At 32.4% G+C, this 17,044-nt stretch overlaps 1 protein-coding gene across 3 annotated transcripts; it reads right to left on the bottom strand.

The window, feature by feature from the left end:
- Nucleotides 1–774: 774 nt before the first annotated feature.
- On the bottom strand, nucleotides 775–8,625 carry LOC141682593 (uncharacterized). Of its 3 annotated transcripts, none has more exons than XM_074487283.1 (4): nucleotides 8,474–8,625; nucleotides 6,735–8,301; nucleotides 4,100–5,163; nucleotides 775–1,156 (listed from the first exon to the last, which is right to left on the bottom strand). In XM_074487283.1, exons 2-4 carry the CDS (start codon nucleotides 8,211–8,213, stop codon nucleotides 1,048–1,050), a joined length of 2,652 nt encoding a protein of 883 aa, XP_074343384.1. In that variant the 5' UTR covers nucleotides 8,214–8,301; nucleotides 8,474–8,625; the 3' UTR covers nucleotides 775–1,047. The 3 variants fall into 3 exon arrangements, with proteins under 3 accessions (XP_074343384.1, XP_074343385.1, XP_074343386.1); XM_074487284.1 differs by having other exon boundaries at nucleotides 6,735–8,265; nucleotides 8,474–8,612; XM_074487285.1 differs by lacking the exon at nucleotides 775–1,156 and adding an exon at nucleotides 2,970–3,282.
- Nucleotides 8,626–17,044: the final 8,419 nt, after the last annotated feature.

Here is a 17,044-nt window from a genome sequence, read left to right as displayed (position 1 = left end):
AATGCTATTAGGCTACAAATATTACATTTTCATATTTACATATTTTGTTAAAGAATAAAATATTATATTTACGCTCGAAATAATATAATGATATATAAATATTATTTAAAAATACTATATAAATGAACGGCCCGAGCCTCGCACAGGCTTTTATGCTAGTTATCATTAAACTAACGTCTGTCTAACCCTATTTGACGGAACGCTATCGGGTGCTTAAAAAATTACTGTTCGGCCACTCTCGTGCTAGTTATCATAATTGGACTATTTTTGTGCAAAAATAAAATAATTGGGTCCATTTTACTGCAATTAAGTCTATAAAATATATTTTCATAATTTATTTTTAATTTTTTCTTTTTTTTATTAAAATTTAAACATCAAACTTTTATTCAAAACAAAAATTAAAAACTATGTACGGAATTGTTAGCAGCCAGAGATGAGTCAATGAAAATTGTACTTTAGAAAAACATTAAAATACGCGTGCCAAACCCGGGGACATTGAACTTTAGAAAAACCTTAAAGTCCCCGGTATATACAATATGTGGGGACAAAGGGAGTAACTGTTTTCGAACGAAAAATTTTCCATTTATAATATAATACTAAAAAAGAAACAGTTTTCTTTTGTTAGATTATATTTACACTGTTGTTTTTGCCTTTGAAGAACATTTGTTATCCTCGCAACTTCTGTATCACATTTTCAAAATTCCGTTTAGTTTATATATAATATATATACCCGCATATCTTGTCAAGGCAACTCATCATCCTCTTTCCACCCGGAAAAGAGACCAAGATACTATACCAAAACAACTTGATATATCAGCTGATGCTTAAGAACACACACGCTCCACTAGTAGGTCCTAAATGCTATTGCAAGTAAAACTTCCTGATTAAGAAGACTGATACACTGGGTCCAGTACTCTAAAACTCATACAAAAGAGAATGACTTTTCCCTTCATTCAGAACAGCAAGTCCCCTCTCAGTTCCCCTTGTTTTTACGGATAAGTTAGTGCCCTTCCCTTTTTTTTTAAAGTTTTCCCTTAAATCATCATGTTACCAGATTGACTGTACATCCAAGCTAGAGTATACAACACCAACTGGAGGCCTCCTAACTGGTGAGTTACTTGTGCTTTCACCTGTCCCATGCAGAGTCCAATCCACACTGCAATAAGAGAAATGCAATTTCAGTCCAAGGCTTGAAAAATACCGGGGAAAATAAAATCAAACACAGACGAAAATATAATACTGGCAAAATAATAGACGGGCTCCACCATCAAAACACAGAGCAAAAATCACTTATAGTAGTTATAAACCCTGAATATATCTAATTAGATATCAGCGCACAGCATATGATAGCTGTTTAAAAAAACAATAGAATATTGTTGAACCTTGTTCTACATCAAATCTTAGTTCTTCCCTGTTTTCAGTATACAATCACATCGACTACAAACTTCACCACTTTATTTTAGTATTTTGGTTGATTATTTATGTAACATCTTTCATTATAGCTTCAAACAATAAAGTGTGTCCTTAATTTTAAGACTAGCTCATTTGCTCTACATGACTTAACCTGGCAAACATGTCATTTGGCATAGATTTTTATTCCTTGAAGTGGGGTGCTAACATCATGGTAGGCAGAGAAGTGACCCGGAAACTTTACTCAATTTCTTGTGAACAGATTTTGATAATATGTTAACCCGTATGTATGGAGCTAATATTGATATGATTAAACAAATACAACAGAATTCAATTGTTGAGAAGTCCTACAATATATTTGAGAAATGCAAAGGGTAATATATTTGTGAAATGCAAAGAGTAGCTTAATCTAAATAAATTTGCTATGCAAGTGGCTAGCCTCAAAGAAGATGTATTCATTAGAAATTTTATTGGTGATTACAAGCTGGATATAGAAAATATGTTTTGCTATTGGAACCTAGTACCCTTGTCCCTCGGGCCTCAAGTAAAGCTTGCGAGAGGTTATAAGAGGAAGTCTAATGGAGGTGCTAAAGTGGGTGCTATTGCTATATATAGCACCCAAGCACAAATAACCAACTCCAATGGGATGCTAAACTTAGATGTAAAATAGCAAAATGCTGTACTTGGTGCTAAATATGGAACCAAGTATCGATGTTGCTATAATTGCCACCTAAGCATGCAAGTGCCAAAAATGAATTAATAAAGTAAAAGTGACAAAGATAGTTGTGTACTTTAAGATTAGGTAATTAGAATATAGCTTTATTTAGATATGTTTGCTGCTATTTTGCATCTATCATTGGACCATAAGTTCTAGTTTAGCATCAAAAACCACTTCTTGGTTTCAAATTATAACAATAGCTACATCTACTTAAACACCACCACTGGACTTGCTCTAAGCAAACTACTAATGCCCTAAGACTAGAGGATCGCTGTTCCATGGTGGTATCTTTAGATGTGTCACCACACACTAGTACTTACAAGAAAAGTAACCTGCAGCCTACACAGTGGCCAATCATACTTATACTGTAATTACAAACACTCTTTATGCTTAAACTGACAACTAACACATGCACAAAGAGAAGAAAACACTCTGCTGACATAAATACGAAAAAGAAAAAACTATACAATAGTTTGTGAGATGGAGCATTCTATTTCTGTCAATTACATACGAGAACCCCAGTATGATCATGTTGAGTTTGAGGCTTTAGGAAAGCAGATAGTAGATCCCTATGAATGTGAAGTACTTTTTGTAACCTAGCCTAGGAGGTCAAGGGAAACAAAAAGATGTATAATATTCAACTAAAAGGATTTCCCGTGGGGAGGGGGTCCTTGAGTACTCACTGACAGTAAGACCCTTGAATTTCATAAAGAATAACATAGAATCATGTGGAAATCAATGAGAACATGAGTGCAAATCCCCAAAGAGAGACAGCCTTATAGAACCTATAACATTCAGAATAACTGTACATGAGAAATGAAAAGGGTTGTCTTCTCACAGTAGCATGATCACTGGAACTAATAGTGGGGGTTGATGGGGTGGTTTTTCAAACGAATTATCACCAAAAAACGATAAAAAGACAAAACTACGTACACTGTATCAATACAGTTTCCCTCAATTACAATTTACAAGAGTTTATCTACATGCATGATAAATTAACAATATTCCTAATAAAAAATTTAACTTCAGAAGATAACCTTTTCTAGTATCAAAGTTATCTACTATAATATATATGAATTTCATTTAGAATCTTTTAAGTATTGGGCTCCGGGAGACGGAAATACAGTCCGATCCGGGACTAGGCCGTCACTGTCCTGCATCAATGGGACTAAATTTTAGGTGTCACTTAATCTGGTCAAGACAATACAGTTTGGAGATATATGCTGAAGTACAAAGAGCATTTCTACAAATTTCATTGGCATGGCAACCATAAGTTGTAAAAGAAAACCCAGTGCTAAAACTTTATCTCTGGGCACAACTATCTGCAATCAAACCGTTGCTGCTAGAACAACGGAAAAGGCCCCTTCTATGTTGTTACCACATTTCCACGTTGTTGTAGGTATTATTATGTTTCTTTTTATTGTTTTCTTCAATGTAATTGTTTTTTTTATAGGAATAAAAAATCTTATAACCCTAACTTTCCCTTTTACCCAGCACTCATGGCCAATTAAAACGAAATTTTGTAGAATACAGAAAGACACAGTAATGGAATGGGAGGGGGGGGCTTGGAGAAACTTGCAAGGTATCATGTAACTACATATATTGGTCTAATATTACACATAATATACTACAATCCGTGATAAATTAAAGACCTTTAAAGAAATACAAGTAATGGTAGACAGAGTTTTAAATATTAAATGATAATTGTAGTTTAGCAAGGCCTTTAATTAAAAAACAATTAATGTAGATGTAATAATCCACCATGTTTCAGAATCTAGATGACAATAGAAATATACCAACCACAATATTAAAAAAATAGTATTTATTTGTAGATATTAATATAAACAACAAATTGAATATAAGGTAAGCAATATATTTAATTTATCCGGTTTATCGCTACATACATTCATCTCATAAGCAATATATATGGTTCATACTGGTTGACAATTAGAAGTCAATTAATGCACTTACTTGTGCCAGCGATCAGCTGAAGATAGCTCAAACGGAGGGTTAGTTGCAGACTTTGGGCTTCCACAGGTCAGGTCATCTTGACTAGTCCTTTCACTTGCTTTAAGAGTAAACTGGTCTTGACTATCCAACGTCTGTCCAAACATAGTATTTGGTAACCATGGATCGTTAGTACCACCAGACATTGGGTTGCCATATGTCTCTCCGCTGCGATAACTGCCAAAAGAAACTTTTTGAGGAGAGAGAGTACCAGGAGAGATATGCCCATCTTTCATAAAAAGTGAAGCCATGGTATTCTGATGCAAGGGAGTTGCAATTTGTTCCTTTTTGGATCTGTTAAGGTCCTGTGACAAAAGCCAATTTGCTGGACCACCAGATAAACCCAGACCATCAGGACCAAGAGGAGAAGTACTCCACATCTGCCATGTTCCATTCTCATTTCCATTACACAAACCATCTGCTGACGTACTGTGCACATCCTTACCATTAGTGGTCCCTTTAAAAAGAACAGAGTTAGCATTTCTTTCATCTTGTAGTCTTAAACGAGATGCTGGAGCTTCAATTGGTGAAGGCCTAATAACTTCAGAAGAAACGGGTATACTTTGTATAGGGCAAGGCTTTTCAGATCCCATGTCTGTTAAAAACCCCAGATTTAACCGAAAATTGTCAAGTGACTCTGAAACTGGTCCCAGTAAGGATACAGGATCAGGAACATAACATGGGTCTTCAAAAATGTCTGATTCCTCTAGTAAACATTCAGGAAGAGCTTCTCCATTTAAAGGAAACTTGGATTCAGATGACATCTGAATACCTTTACTGCTCATGGATCCACATGGATTAGTAGATAACGGAAAGGGGGATGGCAACCCAAATTTAATCGGATTGTCATATGGTTGTGTTGTTACCGGACAAGCTAGAAGTGAAGGACTTGTGACTTCTAATGACGACTCCCCATTTGGTCTGTCTATGCCTGCTGAATCGGAAGATGGACGAACAGTTGCTGAACGAGTGAATAACTGCCGCCACGTCTTTTTGGGAGCTTCACAAGGTTGTGCATTAACATGCACCTGCATACAAAATTCTATTAGATAATTTTGCAAACCAGTTTTTTAAAACTGAAAAAATAAACAAGGTTACTTATTAATTCTGGTAATATTAATGAATCTGTGAAAACCTTTTACTAACATGCAGCTAAAAATGTACATAACCTATCGGTACCCATGCCATGCTCCCAAATTGTCCCTATGCCCAAGCCTATATTGTTTCCATTTGAGGTGGCATCTAGTTTACAGTAAAGGAAATATAGATTTGTTAATGTAAATCTTTAACTTGACAAGAGTACTGATACGCTTGGAAATTACATTAAATTATGAGATGTTTCCAATTCTAGTTGCTTTTAAGTTTACTTCACACACTCCCACACAATCACATCAGCTATATGCTATGTACAAGACAATATATAATATAAAATTTCTATATGAAATCTCATCAGCCACTCGGTACTCGCCATCAAGCGCTGATATTTATCAAAATACTTTCGCCTGGTGTATACACTTAACTTATTCATTAAAACTCAGAAGGTAACATGTGGGGGCAAACTGGCAATAACTTAATTTAACCAATGTTATCAGGAACTTGTATAGGTTACATTCTTTGGAAAGACTATTCAAGAGAAGAAAGGCTGTAGTACCACTTTGATGCAATTCCTGTACGTCCTACATCTATCTACATTAAACATAAGTCATGTCATATCAATTATCGATGGCACTTCATGTTAAATATATGTTCCTATTGGGGCCTTCCTCTAACACCTTAAGGTTTTAGATGAGCTGGTTACTCAACATGGTATCAGAGCTTAGGCTGGCGGGAGAACTAAGGTTCGATTCCCAGCCACCCCCAATATTCTCACAATTTATTGTGGACACTAAAGGCAATTAATACCCCAAAGATGGGTGTCGGTGTTCCACTCTTCGACCCATAAATGGGCTTTCGAGTGAGGGGGAGTGTTAAATATATGATCCTATTGGGGCCTTCCTCTAGCACCTTAAGGTTTTAGATGAGCTGGTTACTCAACACTTCATACATAGAATGATGAAGAAATTGTTATCGGTACTTCTTATTCATTATTTTTTCGAGCGGGTGTGAATTTCTTAATAGATCCTACCTGTTCAACCAGATCAAACTCAGATCAATATACGCGATCAACCAGATACCAAGTTGATATATGAGCTAGAGCCGGAACTATTCACAGAAAATATGTGGTCCTAAATATGCTGATAAAAAATGTGCACTAATGGACCATTCTTAATGAGTGGAAGGGAGGTTTGTTAACATGCACATGCTATGTCAAACAAAAAATGTAGTTGGGTCACAAGGTTTAGAGTGAAGTCCTTGAAAAAATACAAGTCAATGCAAGCATGCACCAGCCACATACCTAAAATAAAAATAAATGCACTACAGGAAACAAGATTATCTGAACTCCATCACTATGTAACAACCAACAGCATGAATCAGTTTGCAATACAGAAATACAAATATTATATCAGTTAAACAGACAATAAATAAGAATACTACCCACATGCGCACGCGCACGCACACACACAAAAAGATAGTATATCTAATTTGCAAGACAACTTACAGGGAGATTGACGTTCTTATCATCACCACCGAGATATGATTTCCCTGATATTCGGTCCGGCTTAGATATTTCTCTTCGGGTTACAGGAGTTTGGTAATGATTAACAGGATTATTAAATTTTTGTTCTCTTCCGACAGCTACAGAATTCATAGCACCCTTCACATGGCCAGTAAATGCTCTTGAAGAAGACATAATATTTCCCTTGACACGGTCAAAGTATTTTGTTCCAGCAGCTCCACGGCTATTACTGTTTGTTGGAGCACCCTTAATTATATTGCTATTAAAAGACTTCACAGTTTCTACCCCATGTCTGTGATGATCCCGACGACCACTCTCGCTCTTTCCATTGCGTTCACTTTCCTTGTCTGCTCTTTTTTCCAGTTCCTCGGCATCTGAGTTGCTTTTACTGGATCCCCTGTCTCTTTCCTTTTTCTTTAACTGACGCTTCTTTTCGGCTTCTTTTTTATTATCATTATTCTTTGCAGGAGTCAACCCTTTTCCACGATCTTTATCAACTTCTATCTTCTCATCCCTTGATCTCCTACGTTCGTCCACTAACCTTAAAACTTCCTCTCTTTGCTTTCTATCTTCTTCCTCCGACTGTTCCTTTACTAACTTAGCTTGCCGCTTCTCTTCAGCTTTTTTACGAGCTTTTTCTCCTCTGCACTCCTGAAAATTTGCACCGTTCTCGCCTCTCTTACCCATCCTCCTCTTACGCTCTGCGTCAAGTGAGGCATCACCTCCGGATGAACCAACTCTAAATATCTTTCTCAAAACCCACATAATACTCAACAAAGTAGCTGTTAATGCTCTGCCAGCAAATATCAGAACATGAGAATATGATTTCTCTGCTAAACAATGGTCATCTCGTCCAAAAAATACACCTCCATGCTTCCGCCAGTAAGTAGCCTTTTGCGGAAAAGATCCACCAACCCAATAACCATTATCTAACCAATCTTGACCACACATCAAACCACCATTATCAGACCAAACCTTCCCATTCAATACATTCCCACTCTTACCTCCCAAATCCTTCAATATCCCAGGATTTGGAACCCCCATTCCATTCTGTATCGACAAATCCAAAACAGGTCTCTTAGAAATATGCCCACAGTATGAACACATAAACTTCCCACCCGCAGGATTCTGCTCCCGATACGGTGTCAAACAATTCCTACACCTTCTTGTAGCAGTCTTCTTAAGTTTCTGCAACTCAATAGCTTCAAACCTCTTCCTCTCCCTCAACCTAGCATTCCTCCTAACACGCCACGCAGACAACTTCGGCATCAAAATCTCGTACCAAAAAAGCGTAACCAACAGCACAAACACGCAAGCCAACCTAGGAGAAGTAATCTCAAAACGAAAAGCAGGTGGCAACAACTGAGACAAAGCCCATAGTCCGATAAGCGGAATCACTAACCACGGAAGCATGGTAGCAATTCGTCTGGACCACTTCTGAATTACGCAAAGTATACACATTATCCGATTTCAATCAAACTTCCTCCCCAATTATCAATCGAGCTAGCCTTCACTATACAATCTCAATCACATATTACTTCATTAAGACCTAATTAAACAAGGTTCAATTAAAAAAAAACAAAAACAATTAATCTATTAAAAAATGATAGTAAATTAGGGTTCGAATGGCAGCTGCGAAACAAAGTGATGAAGCAAAGAATAATAATAAAAAATAATTAAAAAATAAAAGAAGGATTTAATTAGGGAGAGAGAGAGCTTACAGTATAGGAGTGAAATGAATCGACGGACGGCGATTGGACGTAGTGACGGTGTCGGTTGAGATGATTGTGTGAAAATAGAGGAAGAGGGAAGTAAGAAATAGATAATTGTTAAATTGTATGTGTATCGTCTTTTTTGTTTTGTTTTTTTAGTTTATACAGTTGAAAAGCATGGCCCAATCTTTCAGTTTATTTTCAGTAATTAATTAATGGGTTTCAAGTCAAGAATATAGTACGTCGGTTTTTAAGATAGATACATCGCCAATCATCTATCAATATATCATTCTTGTATACTTACCAAATTTTAATTTTGGAAACAAAATATTGGATTTTTAGGAACATTCGGTAAAATATTGGATTTTTGGAGTAGATTTCTTTTTATTGTGATTTTTTGTGTATTGAAATTTTGTTGGTAATTTATTAGTCGAGATGTACTTTTTTGATGAATTATTTGATACACATATTAAAAATAATAATGACCATCTTAACACGTCTAAGGTCCTATATTTTTAATATACATAATATTTTATGATTGAGTAATAATTTGGTAATATTTATATAGGCATTTTAAATAAAAATAAATATTAAAATAAAAACTAAAAACTAATCTACACCCTTAAATCAATCTCATCTGATGGTGCTTATACGCATCCTGCAGAATTAAGATACATCCTTCTAATCTTTTCCATTTTTAATTTAATTTTTTCCATCAATTATATTTTTCTCCGTCATTCAACAATCAATTTACATATCATATATGCTATATTTCGACACAATTTTAAAAAAATATTTTAACTACTAATTTTCATTATAATAGAGTTTCTACTTTTTAGTGGAGTAGCACTCTATTAATATATTACCGATGTAACCATCTATTTTTTCAATTACATAATGCAATTTATCGATCTACCTCATACCCTCTTATTTGTTTACACTTTTCTTTTTTGAATATATATCTCTATTATTTACATTTTAAATATTATCCGAATTAATAAAATTTCATAATACAAAAATTAACTAGATCCACTATTTATCTCTGTTATACCCATTTTATACATTAAATTTTGTTTGCTTCCAATATATATGTTTTATAAGTTTGTAAATACTGATCTCGGACTGTTTGTCGACCCAACTTATAAGTTGATAAGTTAAATGTTAGTAACGACGTACTTTTTTCTCAACTTATTTTGATTTTTCACTTTTTTATTAATTTTAGTTTACAAATATATGTTTTTAAATGTTAAGATAATTTAAAAGTCATGAATTAAACTAATTATATTTATAAATTATTTATTTTAGTTGATTTAAAGTTACAAAAAAATTGACTTATAAGTAAATTAATCAAACACTTACATAACTTATACGTATTCATCTACTTATAACTTTTAAGCCACTTATTAATTTTAAGTCACGCGCACATATTTTAGCCAACAAAGGGTTGGAACAGCGCGTGTGATTGGTTACAAACAAAAAATCAAGGTTGTTTTTGTGCCTACTTATAAGTTATTTTGCACTTATAATCCCGTAACAACTTATCAACGAGGGTTTATCGACCCAACTTATAAGTTGAATTTATAACTTATAAGTTGATAAGTGAAATGTTAGTAACGACGTGTTTTTTATCAACTTATTTTGATTTTTTGCTTTTTTATTAACTTTAATTTTAAAATATATGTTTTAAATGTTAGTCTAATTTAAAATTTATGAATTGAGATAATTATATTTAAAAATTAATTATTTTAGCTCATTTAAATTAAAAAAATTCTGACTTGTAAATAAAATTATCCAAACATTTATATAACTTATAAGTGTTTATTTACTTATCAGTTACTTATTCATTTTAAATCATAAGTTACTTATTTTAAGATTTCTTAAAGGGCACAGTTAGTTATAAATTTCTAAATAACCATAATTACAATTAAGATAATAATTTTCATCAATTTTTAACACATAAGATAGTAATTTTTTTGCATATTCATCTGTGCATCAAAGTCATCAGACCCGCTTGTTTCTAAAGAGTTATTGATTGATTGATGTTCGTCTCTAGATTTCTACCATGTCCGACTAAATTCAATATCAGAGTTCTACTATAAACAATCTTGATGATAATAGTGGGCTTAGTAGTCCTGTTATCTCACAACCTAATCGAGTTTTCAGGACGACAACTTTATTTTTGCCTATTATGTGAGATGGTAAAACTCTATTCCATGTTCATCTGGTAAGCTATTAACCTCCAGCTTCAATTCCATTTTTGATTCCTTGTTTTGTAGAAGTGATTATGTGAATCTTGAAGCAGATTTTACTTTTGTACCTTTGTATGTGTCAATTATTCTATGTGTTTAACTTTGATACCAATTTTTAAGGTTTCGAGTTTCAACTTTATGACTTGTAAGCCTTAAGATTGTATTTGTTGTATCTTTTGCTCTGATTTTTGCTGGTTTTAGTATGTTTACAATATGTTTGATAAATGTCGGAGTGAATTCGTTTAGTAAGCTTGAAATGTGTTTGATAATTGTCTGTGAGGGAACCTCATTCTTCCCGAGCTTGTTTATTAAGTTGTACTTCCTACTTTAACTCGTTATCGATGTGTTCTAGGTTTGTGTAAGATCTTATTTTATATAATATTGACATACAAGGAAAGTATATATATACAGCATAATCTATCAAGCTCGGGAAAGGTGAATTTTCTTAGTTGGTCAATGTGTTTGCCTCTGAGAAACGAGCTTTTTTATATATCGTCATCGACTCTTGTTTTCTCCACTCTTTACTAAATCAACCTCTAATATCAATTCTTTAGCAGTAACTAGTTATTTAGTATATTGCCCATAACGGGTCAGTTTTCTCTTTATTCTGTATTGGTTTATATCAATCGTTAGTTATTTTTGGGATTAAATATCTAAGTAGGTCACTTATTGCGTACAAATATATCAAGTGAGTTACTGGTTACAAAACTGACTCAAATGAATCACTCATTTAAAAATTTATATAAAAAATATCACTCTATCGTTAGTTGAAATTCTTAAAAATATTATATATTGAGCTAGTTAAATAAATAATGTATATCAAAATTGTTAGTTTCATCTATAATGATTTGTCATAGATTTGACCCTATTTTTTAAAATTACTCAGTATTTGGTATCGCAGGATCGGCTAAAGATAGGGAGTTGTACTCAACCAACTTTTTTTCTATATTTCACTTTGTTAAAATAAAATATACATTAATAACATAATTTAAATTATGTGTATATGACTTTTTAAATAATGGTGAATTCTTAAAACCTAAATATTAAATTTTAATTTATATTTCATACAAAATTAGAATGTTAATTTTTTTAACAATTTTATTAAAAAAAATTAGCAGTTAATGTAATTTGAAAAATGTATTGACTTTAACGATTTAAGACAGTACTGTATTTATAAAAATATAAATTTTATATTATTTCGTATAATTAAAATTACATGTGGATTTAATAAGTTATGATTGAAATCTCGAACTTCTTGCAATTATTTAATTTGATATGAAACTATTTCATGCTTTTATAAAAATATTTTTCACATGTAAAATCATAATATATGCAGAAACTTATAAACACGTTGAAATATATGATTTGATTTGATCAATTTTGAGTTAAAAATCAAAACTAATTACAATCCGTAAATTTCGTAACTTTTGCTACCAGACAACTCTAATAATTTTCTTTAAACAATCTTATTATACTTACTTTATGCATGTACTCGTGCGCTACAACGTGTTTAAAATAATATTTATAATAAAAAAAATTGTATGATAGATTTGATGGGTACGGATTATTCTTTTTACTAAATATATAAGTATAAAATATATTTCATAAATGTTTATAGTTGAAGAACATTGATATAATTGTAAAAAAAGATTGTGTGAGAAGTTTAACATTTAAAATGACCTTAATTTGAGAGAAAATAATATTATAAGTCCATCTTTTGTTACACTTGACTTTTTATAACAAATTATATTGAATTGACAAAATAAAGAAAATTGATCAAAATTGTTGAAGTTGAGCATGATTATTAATACTGATGATAGTTAAACATTTCACGCTATGGCGTCTTAGTTTAAAACCATAATGTAAAATTTGGTAATTGGAACATGGAGAACTGACGGAGGCTAGGCAATACAAAAGGTGTTGGATAATCTATAGAAAAAAGCAAGTTATAACAAACAATAAAATTGTGTTCACGTATGTGTAAACAACATAATGGATGAATAAAATGAAAAATATAATTAAAAAAATAAAAAGAAGGGTATAAACTCGAGTCTAACGACTCACGGACTCCTTATAGCGTATTTTCCCATTACCATATGGGTAGGCGAACAGCTTCTCATAAATAAAATGAGTGTTAGTAATGTGTCGATGTAAGCACAACACTCTCAACAATGTTGTACGAGCTAAAATACTGTCATCGAGTTTAAATTTTGGCAGGGATGAGAGGGAAAATGTGTTTGAAGGTTTTTTATAATTATATAACTATATAATAAATATATATACGAGAAACATGCGTGCTGCAATTAAGATGAAGCAACACTTAGCCAACAAAAACTAACACTACACAACTGTCTTGTTATAAAAAGTTATTAAAAACTCTTTACCATTTCAATGTGTGACTTCAAGTTCTACAACAAATTTCCTCTCTTAAGGGACCAACTTTAATGTTGGTATTTTATTGATTCATTAATTATTTTGATTAATTAAACGCACCTTGAAATTCTCTCTTGGAGGAGAACACACTTCATGTATCACTCATTGCGCGAAATAATCAGGCAATCAAAATATAACTCAAAATGACTTGACAGTGTAGGGTTAAAATCTACATTTCCATAAAAAAAGAACTCGGTTCTTTCTTCAAACTATATGTGAAAGGAGATCGTAAAAAAATAGATTTGAAAAGACTACATGATTCAAGAGAGCATATTATTCTCTTTACCAAATATATGTGTATACAATCACGCTCTTATAAAAAGAAGAATATATATTTCCAGATCAATCAGTAATTACTACAAATCTGCGAACATAAAATAATATTTATGCATGTACAATTTTAGAATCAGCTTATTTTCATAAACGTCTAATATATGACATAGAGCATAATCGTGCCTTGCGCATGCGAAGATGTAATTTGATATAGAAAATAGACTACAACAAAATGATAACACGTGAACATTGAAGTTGGACGGCATGACAACATCAAAGAAGCACTGAATCTTTTGAAACAACGCATAAAAGGACCCATCATATATTACATTTTTAATTATTCTAGTGTTTCCCAAGAACACACAATAAAAGATGAGTTGTCAAATGTTGGTTGCCTCCTAATTATCACACACTAAACAAACCCCTACACTAGAATAAATAACATTTTCACAAAAATCATTCCTCACATTAACCGTTATTTCATTGAATTCGTAGAATATGTTATAACTTAAATTTCAGTATACTATATGTTAGTTGATTGGTGACCTGATATTTCAATTTTTAAATTTTTATTAATGTTATCAACCAACACATATTTGTGTGAAATGTTTAACTATCATCATCATTAATAATCAAGCTAGCTTTAAACATTTCAGTTAATTTCCATTACACAGCTGATTCAATAATGATTGTCATAACTAACCATATTTAACAATATAAGGAGTTACAATAGGTTTTCCTCTAAAACTAAAATCACTTTAAATGCTACACTTTCTTTCAAACCGGACCCTAAAATGTGATAACAACTTATCAACACATGATCTGAATATATGAAAGGGCCCCAGTTTTTATACTCATATTACGATTCAGTATAATCATAATTTCTACTATCATTTTATGTAATATAAATTGAAATGTAGTGTCATTTTTAAACTTCAGCCTAGGGTATCTCAATTCACGTATGTTTATCTCTATGTATTCGGTCCTTATTTATTAGGGGTTAAATGGCATTTTGGTCATTCAACTGACCAGAAACATGCAGTTGGGTCATCCAACTCAAAAAACTTCCAGTCACATCATATTACTCTTAAAATTTTTCATCTAGGTCACTCGCTGTTATATTCCATTAAAAACTTGACGGAATATTGACTAAGATTGGTGACTTGGTTTAAATAAATTCATTATGGCATGTACAGTTAGATAAAGAGGCATTTTGGTCACTCAACTTGCTCAAAACTTGCAATTTAGTCAGTAAACTAAAGAAATTTTCATTCTAGTCACTGGCCATTACGTCCATTAAAAACTAAAAAAAAAACTGAACGAAGAGCTCTGCTACAACCCTCTTTTCTCTTTTAATAAATTCCAGAACATATAAATGCAATAAATAAATGTATCAATCTGTTGTTCAATCCCCATATTAAGGTCGTTATATATCATAAAATATCTCAAAAAATTAAAAATTTCAAGATATTGAAAAAAAAATGAATTTTTTTATTGGAATTTTAATTCAAAATTCCAAAATTGTTCTCTAATGACACGTGACATGATTTTAAGTTTGGACTCGTATGTTTGCACAATAGTCACATATCATAAACATATTTTTTAATAATTATTTATTTTGGATGACTTTTAGCAACTCGTTCAACCCAACCAAAACCGACGAACAAAGGGTAGGGTTATGCTGCATTTTTTATGGGTCGGGTTATAAAATTTTAAACCTTGGGTCGGGTTGCTAAAATACATTTAACTCGGCCAACCCGACCTATGTACACCCCGAGTTTCTGTGACTAAAATCATTGATGATAATATGTGTATTTGTTGTAAAGAAGTGTGGTATGAGAGCCCTTAACATTATTGTAGGAGACCTGTTCGTTCGATTTTCTTTTCAATTTTTAATGGACATAATGCTTAGTGATCTAAATGAAAGTTTCTTCAGTTTGATGACCAAATTGCAAGTTTCAAGCTAGTTGAGTGACCAAAATACCGCTTCAGGCGACTCTACATGCCATGGTGAATATATTTAAGCCAAGTCACCAAACTTAGTCAGCATTCCGTCAAGTTTTTAACGGAATGTAACGTCGAGTGACCTGGATGAAAATTTTTAGGAGTAAAATGATGTAACTGAAAGTTTTTTGAGTTGGATGACCCAAATGTAAGTTTTTGTCAGTTGAGTGACCAAAATGCCATTTAACCCTATTTATTAGTGATTGTTCAGTTGTAAATTTAGGTGTTCCTCTTTATTGCTCCAACAATTAATAATATTGACAGTGAAGTGCCTCAATAGGGGATTTTTTTTGATATTGTCTTTTATATTTAAACTTACCTTCTTTTATTGCATATTTTAGATAAGTAAACTGAAGCGAGTAAACTATAAAATCAGTTATTATAATTAGCACTGTGCTTCTCAAATAGTTGAGATGGGCCTGATTTCTACATAATTATTTTTGTAAATCTATCTTATCCCTCATATTTAAATATTTATAAAATATATTCCACATATATAATAATACTTAAAGACACACTCATCCATTTCTCTATTTTCTCTCATCTTCTCTTTGTAACGTCAAGATAATTACCAAAAGAAAATGAATAGACAATTCTTTATGCACAACAATTACTACCCATAAAATCAAAAGCCAGTTTTAAACTATCTGCCTCCCTTAGTTCGGGCCAAACATGAGTATATAAGAAGTGTCGAACATCTCCTTCCCTTTTGATAGGTTTTTAATTTATAAGGGTACACGTGGTGAATCAATTGTTTATTGTATTAATTAGTTGATTTTCTATATTGCTAATGCTAAATATATTTTTATCTTTTTACACGTTACTGCATATTATGTTTATTTCTATAGTAAAAGAGTTTGGCACATGCTACAGAGACTGTTAGTCGCTAAACACGTGCTAATATTACACGCAAGTATACGAGTTCGCAAGTAGTATAAGATATAAACCAGATTCGATCCCACAAAGACTGTATTGGTTAACTATCTAAATTACGCACCTAAACAACAATGTATGCTTATTATTCAATGCTAAGACTATAACAAATTAAGGTTGGTTAACTAATATCAACTACGAGAATTAAACACTTGAATTAATCAATATCAAGCACACATGCGATCCTAACTTCATTACTACTTCATTCAATAATTATTATTATTAACTTTAGCATGTAATGGTGATGATATTAATCGAACAACACGAAACTGATAATCGCCAACTTTCGTTGTACGAATACCATTCTACCAAACATCCACAATTTAGATAGAAGTTGAATATGCATCAATTATGTTGAGACCCTATATATCTAGAGAATTTGACAACATAACGATTTAAGCACAAGTTATTCATGATGATTACACAGGGCAAGTAAAACGGTTAGAGTTACCCACTAATCATGCATACAACACATGAACCTTTGCTAGCATGGCAAGTTTTAAATCTCAAGATCCACTGTGGTTTTACAAGAGATTAACAGGCTATCTTACATGTTCGCGACGCATATAAGACAAATAAGCACAACCTATACCAAATATCATACAATCACCACATACCAAGGTATTAACTAAAGAATTCCATAGTAAATTCGCTAGAATCCTATGATCACGATTAGCCCATAATAGAA

Source organism: Apium graveolens, chromosome 9 (genome assembly GCF_009905375.1).
Source record: "Apium graveolens cultivar Ventura chromosome 9, ASM990537v1, whole genome shotgun sequence".
NCBI classification, from domain to species: domain Eukaryota; kingdom Viridiplantae; phylum Streptophyta; class Magnoliopsida; order Apiales; family Apiaceae; genus Apium; species Apium graveolens.
Note: the sequence above shows the minus strand (reverse complement) of the source record. Positions and strands in the feature narration are given on the sequence as shown.

Coding starts and splice junctions, on each gene's coding strand:
- LOC141682593 (XM_074487283.1), bottom strand. CDS start 8,213: ATGTGTATACTTTGCGTAATTCAGAAGTGGTCCAGACGAATTGCTACC. Junction 5,164..6,734: donor ATAAGAACGTCAATCTCCCT/GTAAGTTGTCTT, acceptor TTTTGTATGCAG/GTGCATGTTAATGCACAACC. Junction 1,157..4,099: donor TCAGCTGATCGCTGGCACAA/GTAAGTGCATTA, acceptor CTCTTATTGCAG/TGTGGATTGGACTCTGCATG.